The sequence below is a fragment of the Mytilus edulis genome, chromosome 3 (assembly GCF_963676685.1).
Source record: "Mytilus edulis chromosome 3, xbMytEdul2.2, whole genome shotgun sequence".
NCBI classification, from domain to species: Eukaryota; Metazoa; Mollusca; class Bivalvia; order Mytilida; family Mytilidae; genus Mytilus; species Mytilus edulis.
In genome coordinates, this window is record NC_092346.1 from 6,480,582 (window position 1) to 6,491,105 (window position 10,524).

At 32.7% G+C, this 10,524-nt stretch overlaps 1 protein-coding gene across 1 annotated transcript; it reads right to left on the reverse strand.

Annotated features, from left to right (window-relative positions):
• Nucleotides 1–2,531: 2,531 nt before the first annotated feature.
• Nucleotides 2,532–10,085, reverse strand: LOC139514133 (uncharacterized). The gene is made up of 3 exons (XM_071302899.1): nt 9,877–10,085; nt 7,109–7,361; nt 2,532–5,965 (listed from the first exon to the last, which is right to left on the reverse strand). The coding sequence occupies exons 1-3, from the start codon at nt 10,069–10,071 to the stop codon at nt 2,658–2,660; spliced, it is 3,756 nt and encodes a 1,251-aa protein (XP_071159000.1). The 5' UTR covers nt 10,072–10,085; the 3' UTR covers nt 2,532–2,657.
• Nucleotides 10,086–10,524: the final 439 nt, after the last annotated feature.

Sequence of the window (10,524 nt, forward strand, 5' to 3'; positions counted from 1 at the left end):
ATTGAACCACCACTCATTTTTTCACAAATGATGACATTACAATAATTGTCATTAGAACTGCTCTCGTAAATAAAGACCCTTTATTCATGTTAATATCTTACGCTGATTTCAGTGATTGACTTAAACATTTAATTTCGAATATACAATAATCAAATTATCTACATTTCATGCGTGGAAAAACCAATTAGAATAATGATATAAGATCTGTCTAATACTAGAATATACCTAATTAGATTAAAATATTTTATTGTTCAAAAATCAAACGTACATTTAAACAAGGGATTGGACCAAAGTCAACGTTTATACAAATCCTTTTCCATACAAGATTGATTGCATAATCTGATAGTGTATAATAGTTGCAGGTTAAAACTTTAGGTTATTCATAGATCATTCATTGTAGCAGTGAGTAAAGGGAGGCAATGCCCCACTTCTTGAAATATTTTATGTGGTATACATTTATAAATAATAACTATGTGAACCATTGCAAGCTCACTACTGAAAATGGTGCCGAATTTTATATCACATTATTAAGTAACAGTAACAAATCGAATATATTGTTTAAGTGATATCTACTCAAATTTACAAACTCACTGCAACAAAATTGTTCTATTTGTATAAATAATAACAATTATTAGAATATAAGCATACATGTCAGTGATAAGACAAAAGATACATATTTATACATTTAAATATTTTACGATTAAGATTAACAACAAATGTACAAAACGTCAATTTTGCTGCTATTTTACCAATTCTGTTTTGAAAATTAACAATTCATAAATTATAAAAAGCCTTGATGACAAAAATCTTGGTTTTCGTCTTTTTGAACACTAAAACAATACAAACGCATCCCATTCGTGGCCGAGTATATTTTTTTGGGTGTTATATTAACTACACACTGTCTATGGATAACATAATCTTTATATATTTGTTTTTGCATTGAGTGTTCCTGACAATAAAGCAAGAAAAGGTAAAGAGTGTGATTTACATTTGATAGTAGATACCTTTTGAGACAAATTTTGAGATTTACGAAATGTCTTGAAGTTGACAAAACGAATAGGTTCCTGTTTTGTATATCTTAAAAATTAAATGAAAATTTAGAGAAAACTTTATCACATGTATCAAATTCACGTTTAACCTTTTTTTACAATAATAATATCTATCTATTTTAACCTTTTCATTGATGTTTCTTAGAAAGTGAAAAGTTTCTGGTGACGACAATAACATATTGATGGATATGTAAAATTCATACAAGATATCAAACAGAAAAAAGCAAGACGATAAATTAGATTCTTTGAAATAATTTTATGACAATGATAATGAAAATGATGGTTTAGATTTAGAGCCGCCAGCTAAAACAGCTGAGTCAGATACTGACTATAATGCAAGGCACAATAAAAGAGACAGTACAGTCTGAAAAAAAAACCTTAATACTTGTTAAGGTTCTACAAAAGTCAAAATATAGGACACTTTAAAAACATCTAAACTTTGCCTGTATTTTTCAACCTATAATGAATAAAGTCCTAAACTATGAGAACATATGTTCATTTAAACATACTTAACATATACACACTTTGTAAATTGTCAATAAACTTGAAATTGTTATGTTGTGGCCAAACTGGTTCATGGGAGTGAACACTACATTTTCAAAAAAATCTGGAGGCATGCGAGACGACTTAATTTGCTTAAAATTGGTATGGACGAATACTCTTACATGTAATGCAGGGCAAGCTCATGTTGATTTGTCACATACATATGTTTAAATGGAATATTTGTCGAATTTCTATATTGTACATTCGATATTTGTTCACCTAGATACATGAAATTAACTGAAAATCGAAAATCAATACATTTTCTGAAAAATCAACAGTGGAACCTTAACAAAATGAAATAACTGAGAAAAACCTTCATGAAACTTGGAAGAAAATACTACTGCATTGTTTAGAAGAGAGTAAAATAACAAAAATATCAAAAGCTTCAAACTCCAAGTGAAATTCAAAACGGAAAGTCCTTTGTTACAATGGTAAAACTAAAAGCTCAAACACAACAAAACAATATGTCATGTTCCTGACTGCTTACAAACATTTCCTTATGTGGAAAATGGTGGATTAAACCTGGCTTTATAGCTAGCTTAACCTCTTACAATGAGTGATCAAAGGAAACAGACATTACAGGTAAAATGTGAAAAATTGGTGTACAGCAATCAAAATCACAATAAAAACAAATAACAACTAGTATTCAACAATGTAAAACAAATCGGCATAAAGACACTCATAGAAAAAGTAGGCAAACATGAAAGGCAATAATACAAAATTGACAATAAAACAATAGGGAATTGCACGGATGAGAGTCAACTAATATGGAAATGACCTAAAACGAGTTGAACCCTAGACAAGGTAATAGATCGTTAGATCGTCCACTCTGTATTTCTACCAATGATGTAACATTATCGTTTGTTATTTTTTTACAATGTTTGACTGAATACAAATTAGCAAGGTGGGTGATGCATTCAAACCAGTAATACGCATACCCTGTTGATGTAACAGATTCATATTATTTTTCAATACCTCGATCACCATAACAATATATTTACGAGATATGAATATCAGTAATAAGAAAGTTTACAAGAATACCGAATTCCAATTTTTGCTATCAAGTTACAACTGGCAGTCACCATCACTTTTGTTTTTAATTTTAAGACACTGCTTCTCCGAATTATCAATCAAATCGACGATTTCTGGATAACCCTGATTATCAGCAATGAAAACAGCTATGTCTCCGTCAATGTCACATTTATTAAAGTCTGCTCCTCTTTCTAACAAAATCTTTACAATTTCTTTATGACCACGTTGACAAGCCATCATTGCAGGGGTCCTCCCCAAACCGTTACATTTGTTGCAGTCTGCTCCTCTGTCTAACAATATATTTAATGTGTCTGTATGACCATTTTCACAAACCTTCATTATAGGTGTCTCTCCCATTCCGTCAGAGATGTTATAGTCTGCTCCTCTATCTAACAATATTTTTAATGTATCTGTATGACCATATTCAGAAGCCTTCATTACAGGTGTCTCTCCATAACCATCATAGTTGTTATAGTCTGCTCCCCTGTCTAGCAACATCTTTAATATGTCTGTACGACCATTTTTACAAGCTTTCATTAAAGGTGTCTCTCCACATCCGTCATATTTATTATAGTCTGCTCCTCTTTCTAACAACATATCTACTATTTTAGTATGACCTTGTGCACAAGCCTTCATTAAAGGTGACTCTCCCCAATACCCACATATATAGTCTGCTCTCCAGTCGACAAACATCATACCTACTACTATATTACAATGTTTATGAGCCTTCATAGCAGTAGACCAACTGTTATAATCACACAAATTAAAGTCTGTCCCTTTATCTAACAACAATTTTACTATTTCTATATGACCATTTTCACAAGCCGTTAATATAGGTGATTGTCCAAAACAATCACATTTATTAAAATCTGCTTCTCTGTCTATCAACATCTTAACTATTTCGATATGACCTTGTTCACAAGCCTTCATTACAGGTGACTCTCCCCAATTCTCACATTTATGATAGTCTGCTCCTCTGTCGATCAACATCATGGCTACTTCTCTATGACCATGTTTACAAGCCTTCATAACAGTTGATTCCCCGTCATTATCACATACATTAAAGTCTGCACCTATCTCTAACAGCAATTTTCCTATTTCTATATGACCATTTTCACAAGCTTTTATTAAAGGGAATTGACCATCATTATCACATTTATTATAGTCTGCTCCTCTGGATATAACCATCTTTACTATTTCTAGATGACCATGTTGACAAGCCTTCATAAGAGGTGACTGACCCCCATTATTACATTTGTTAAAGTCTGCTCCTCTGGATATCAACATCTTTACTATTTCTGTATGACCATGTTCACAAGCCTTCATTACTGGTGACTGACCTAGACTGTTACATTTATTATAGTCTGCTCCTTTGTCTATCAACATCTTTACTATTTCGAAATAACCATGTTTACAAGCCTTCATTACAGGGGACTGACCAGTATTTTCACATTTGTTAAAGTCTGCTCCTCTGGATATCAACATCTTTACTATTTCTGTATGACCATGTTCACAAGCCTTCATTACTGGTGACTGACCTACATTGTTACATTTATTACAGTCTGCCCCTTTGTATATCAACATCTTTACTATTTCGAGATGACCATGTTTACAAGCCTTCATTACAGGGGACTGACCAGTATTGTCACATTTATCATAGTCGGCTCCTCTGTTTTCCAACATCTTTACTATTACTGCATGACCATGTTCACAAGCCTTCATTAAAGGTGTCTGGTCACTAGCATCACATTTATCAAAATTGGCTCCTCTATCTAACAACATTTTAACTATTGCTGTATGTCCACCTTTACAGGCCTTCATTAAAGGTGACTCTCCATTATAACACGTACTCTTATTAATATCTACACCATGATCACAACACCACAGAACCAAAGAAATTTCACCGATAACACAACAGTTTGATAGAACATCATCATCAGCATCATCAATATCATCATCATCTTTATTATCATCATCATCTTCTTCATCATCATCACCATTATCATTATGACCATCTTGATCTTCATGGTGACCCCAATAATCATCATCAAAACAATAGATACCATCATCATAACCATCATAATCATACACATTATCATCATCGTTGCATCCTTGATTAGGTTTATTACAGATGTGAGCGAGCTGTCTCTGGTAAGATATATCAAGTGTTTTCAAATGAAGAAGCAATTGCTCTCTGAACAGAGGCTTCTTCATATTAAGGTTACTAAATACATCTTGAACTTTTCCCTTTGACCAATCATCAATCAATCTCTCTTTGTACATTTGGTGATACTGTTGTGGTATGACAGAAATAAACCGATCGAGACAGTCACTTTTTTCAACTGAAAATCTTTCTTTAACTAAACAGCTATCTGCATTCTTTATCAAGCATGGGATAATTTTTTGCCCATAGAAGAAAGTTAGAAAGTCGAATATCTTATCATGTATAATCTTGTATATGTTGTTTTCTTTCTTTATGAATGTATGTATGAGTGAGTCAAGTTCATCCTGTAGTACCAGTCTTGATGTTCCCCTGTCTAATCTGCATGCCTCACATGTGTTCTCAATGATAGTCCTAGTTTCGTCACCCACCTCTTCTGTCAATATTTCTTCTTTTAATTTGTTATTAAAGATCACACACAGAGCCAAAGCACAGTATTTAGTGTGATGTCCTTTCTGGAGTAGCTTATTAATCTCAGCTTCATAAACTGAAAATGGATTCTGAAAGAAATTCTTAACATTAAGTATAGGATTATCATGGTATAATTTACATAAAAGTGGGAAACAATCATATAAATTGTAATAGTCAGTAATCTCAGAGGCTTTTGTTTTCAAATATATCTCTGCTATTGACTGTTTTTCAGTTTCTGACAAACACACATTCTCTGATAACAAGTTACATGCACATGATTTGAAGACTGATAAAGATTCAAACTTTTCATCCTGGTATACTTGTAATCGGCATGCTGCAATTATTTTTGCTTGTTTTTTTTCAAGAATTTGTTTTATATTCTCCATAACGGGTTCCCAGCTTTTAATGTCACTCTGATCAACAGAAAAGTTTCCACATAAATCATCAACAACAAACAATGTTTTCTTGTATGGATTGTAAAACTTAACAATTTCACCTGGATCTGTCACAAGAAGAACATCATAATTTTCCTCTGCCATCTTTAAAGCTGTATGTCGGAGAATGCACGTTTTGCCTACACCAGAACTAGCAATAATGGTAACGCAACTATTTTCCTTTATATATGTTAGTACTGTTAGAGCAGCTCTTGTGTTTATAAACATTTTATCATCATTGTCTTTCCAGGATGTAAGTGTGTCATCATTTTTTTCTAAAATACAAATCAAGGAGTATTTAATCTTTACCAAGTCTAGAATTTAAAAAAAATGATTAAATTTTTCGTGATTTTTTGGAAAAAATAAAGTTCAACACTTTTAATTTTTTAATGACTTTATGATATGCTTTATCTTGGAAACCTGAATAGCAATATCTGCGTACGTTTATATGCAAATTATGTGCGTTATTTAATCAGGTAAAAACACAAGACAAATGAGTGTTAATACATAAATAAAATTATTACACATTGGCTATAATGATTGTGTTTATGACCTAAACACAATAAAAAAATAGCCAATGACAACACATTTAGAAACGATGTGAATGCCAATACTTGTCCCGAACGAGCCTTATGATAAAACGTTTAACAATAAGCTGTTTTATTATTTTATGTTATTATTCCCGGATATAAAGCAAATTCGGTATAAGTTATTTCAATGACAAATTAGACGTCACTAGTACAAACAGTACAGATGTTAAGTTAAAGAAATAGAAGATGACTAAACTATTTGAGAGATCAAGTTTTATAATTAGAAAAAAATAGTTGTTCATTTCGATTACAAAATGGCGTTACTTCGCACAAAGACACGCAACCATCATCCCTGCATGTTCTTTTTGACAGGTCGACTTATTTTACGACAAAAACATTCGTTAAAACAACACCAGATCCAACTGGTGCCACATGTGGTGCAGGATTTTCTAACCCTTCGGGAGCATCTTGAGTAAGATAATTGCCACTGCCTTATCATAACAACCTGTCTGGCATGATAATCTTGAAACCTTTAGTGAACTTCATGCTAAACCTTTCATCTCGTAGTTCCATGGTACAAAGCCGACTTCCTAGTGGGCACCTTGATATTCACTAACATGAGCAAAACGATGGGTGTCACATGTGGAGCAGGATCTGCTTACCTTTCCGAAGCACCTGAGGTGAAATAAAGTTCTAGATGGGGGTCCTTATTGCTCAGTCTTTAGCATTCTTTGTTGTGTTTTGTGACTCTTGTTTGTCTGTTGATCGTACTTTTTTTCCCATGGCGTTGTCAGTTTAATTTCAAATTATGAGTTTTGAATGTCCCTTTGGTATTTTTCGCCTCTCTGGTTCAAGTATGTCAACAAATCAGAATAACCAAGTGCTTACCTCTGATATTCCAAGGTACTGTATCATCTTGTAAAGTTTTCAACCTTTTTACTTCTTTTGTCATTTCAGCATGATCGACTTGGAGTTCATCATGGGATCTTTTCAAACTAGCAAACGACTCTTTGAGTTCCTTTATTTCATCATTAGAACGTTTGATATCCATCATGATTTCTCTATTTGTCTGGTCTAATGTTTTGTTTTTTAGTAGATCACACTCCTCCTTCATATGTTGTCCACCTAATCTTCCAACAGTCTAGAAAATTATACAGGAATTAAGAGCATGTTTGTAAATGAGTATTTATCAACATTTGTATTAGTGATTGTATAATTTCAGTACACTTCTAAGAAGATAATATAAAAACATCAGACAAATAAGACGATGTTTAAAATGGGTTACCATTTCAAATACTATCTTTGTTTCCATCTAAGTAGGTATAGTGGAGTGACAGATTAAGAAAAAGGTGCTTATTTTACGACTTTAATGGACCAGGCTTAAAACGGTATTTTTGTAAAGCCAATACCTTAAGCTAACTTTTTTGCCCGGTCGTAGACATTTTTTGCGGTGCATTTTTTTTTTATAAAATGGAAAGAAAAAAGACATTTGGATATTTTTTTCAAATTTCAAGATGGGGAAAAAAATGAATTTTGTTACTTTTTATTTGTCTTTTGACATATGATTTTGCATTTTATACAGAGTTTAAGTGTTTTTTTCATAATGTAAAACTAATCTTCCTTATTGTTTTTCTAAATTTTGTCCTTTTTCAATCAGTTTAGCGAAAGCACACTCTGTATTATTCTAACGAAGTGGTTACAACATTTGTAAACTTAGATTACATTGATAATGTCATGATTTTCCGAATTGAAATGTTTTAAACTTCCTATTGTAAAGTTTCGAAGCCATTCCAAGTCAGTATTTCTTATAAATTAACTTAAAAGAGGATATTAAATATGCGTTATAGTTCAATGAATATGATATGGACCTCCTCGTTATTCTGATGCTCATTGAAAGATTGTAGTAATGTTTCTAAACTTCCTGTCGACAAACTGCGAAAAGTCCTTGCAATAACAGAAGGCATACTTGCTTTAAACACAGACCTGTTAACCCAATTTCATCTTGCTTTGGCATTACAATTATACCATGAGTTTGGCTCTAAAAATTATATTGAAAATCCGAACTCTTATGGTTTTAATGGTTCTATAGTGCGTAGATTTCGGACTAGTTTAATAAATTTGTAAAAAGACAAAATCCAAGACATGTCATGCTGAAATAATCGATGGTAAAAATACATTTACTTCATGGCTAGAGTTGTACTTCAGTATCAAAGCAAATCACCAAACGCCCACATGAGTTCCATAAAAGTTAAACGGGGACTAGAAAGATCTTTCACGTTGAATGATTTGAATACCAATCTTATGACATGTTTACCTTTCGACAAGCCAACAGAACGGTAAGAACCTCCTCGTAATTCTAATGTTTATGGGAAGATTGTATCTTTTTTCATCGAAAACCGAGATATATTTGTCCTGTCTTTTGTATTTCTGCAACTTCTTTCGAGACAAAACTTAAATTTGATTCCATTTTCTGCAGAAGCACTGAACAAATTGTTCCATTTTGAACCGGTTCTTACAAAAGGCTAAATCTGAAATTTCGTCTGTAGCCTAGGCTCCGGTTATAGATGCCAAGCATAGACATGGCAATAGTATTTACAACTATGAAGTAATGTTTAGAGATGTCTAAACGTGCTGAGTCAACAATATACTATTCAAACATTTGACAATTAATTGTATGCTGTTACCAAAATGTAAAATGGTCTATTCATAATGTGTTCGAGAATGAACCTTAGTATATGAGACCAGCTCTCATGCCTCTTTTGTTTAATTTAAAAGCCATCTTCATTTGGTTATTAAACGAAAATCGTTAATTAATATTGAACCAAATGTATGTCACAGCTCTTTTGCTGAAACACCCAAATTCGCTGAAGGTATTGCACAGGTGTTTTTTTTTCAATTTTAAAGAAACATATATTGCCATTGTTTGAAAAATTCAGAATACACTCTTGTAAACTATCCCAAACCTTTGCATTTTGGGATATGTTTCTTCGTGCAGTTGAGATATTGTTACAGAACGGAATGGGTAGTGGCTTTTACATTTGAAAATGGTATTTTTTGGAGACTTTTTATAACCTCTTGAGAAATAAAGCGACAATAGTGAAACACTCAATCACTAACCTTTGACCTTATTTTAAAACAAATTGCACTATATTTCGATTCTACGACCAGTCAAAAATTAAAGAATAAACATTTTTCTTGAAAAATTGTTGGCTTGGTCACTCCACTAGTATATTAGCATAGAAAAAAGTTAGCCTTGCCTACTGATAATTCCGTATTTTTGGACTCTTACAAAGGAAGTTGATTAAGTCGACTCCATTCCATTTACTTAATAATATGAAATAGATCATTTTCATTTCATGATCAAACTGGCAGAGTTGAAGTGAACAACACAACATGTTAATCAGAAGCGGCTTACCATGAGAACAACTTCGGTTCTTGGTAGAGTTACTGCTTTATATCCAATTTTCTACGTTTTGTTTTATAGAATGTTACTTTTTTTCTTCAAATATTATTATCCTGTAAAGTCTTATAATCTAGACACCTGCCTATACAAAAAAAATCTGACATTGCCAATGGGGTCAATTGAATACAGTTGCATTGTCTCTTTGGTATCTTTCGCCCCTCCTCGTATACAATTTACTGATACAGAAACTTACCTCAGATATAATGTTCCATGCTGTGTTGAAGGCTATACTTCCTACTTTCCCATCATCTAGGTGAGCAAGGTAGTTCCTGTAGTATTTGATTCTTGCCAAATCTGCACCTGGTGTTGTTTCCGTGGCAGAAGGTAAGGTATCAAATCCTCCACGAGGATGTTTTATGGTTGTGAGGTTTCGTAGAAGAGTTATCATTAACGATATGTCAAAAGTCTTAGAATCTGGCGCATCTAGAAAAAAATAATACCTCTGATATAGACTAGTTGAATGTTCAAAATTTAACCAAAGCCTGAAACAAAATACATAAAACTTGATTTGGAATAAGTTCTCTTTAAGTTTTAAACATATGGTCCTGTAATTATTGTTATTTGTTTGTTAATGTTGTTCTTTTTTTTTACTTATCATGAGTCTCATGTTCATATGGCAAGAATTCGGCCACTTGACTGTGGCTTATGTTTTGTATGGTATCGTATGATTATGAAAGAGAGATGAAAGATACTAAAGGGACATTTAAACTCATAAGTCGAAAATCGCCTTGGCCAAAAAGGAAGAGAATCAAATTAAGCACAAACGACAAGAATAAAGCAGTTGGTAAATATCAATGAGATTGCACCACTAATATAAAATCGTGAGATGTGGATAAATCAA

What these genes read in the sequence shown, in the direction of transcription:
- LOC139514133 (XM_071302899.1), bottom strand. Translation starts at nt 10,071, where the DNA reads ATGATAACTCTTCTACGAAACCTCACAACCATAAAACATCCTCGTGGA. An exon ending in CATGGAACATTATATCTGAG is followed by an intron (nt 7,362 to 9,876) that starts GTAAGTTTCTGT and finishes ATAATTTTCTAG; the next exon opens with ACTGTTGGAAGATTAGGTGG. An exon ending in AGTACCTTGGAATATCAGAG is followed by an intron (nt 5,966 to 7,108) that starts GTAAGCACTTGG and finishes TTTGTATTTTAG; the next exon opens with AAAAAAATGATGACACACTT.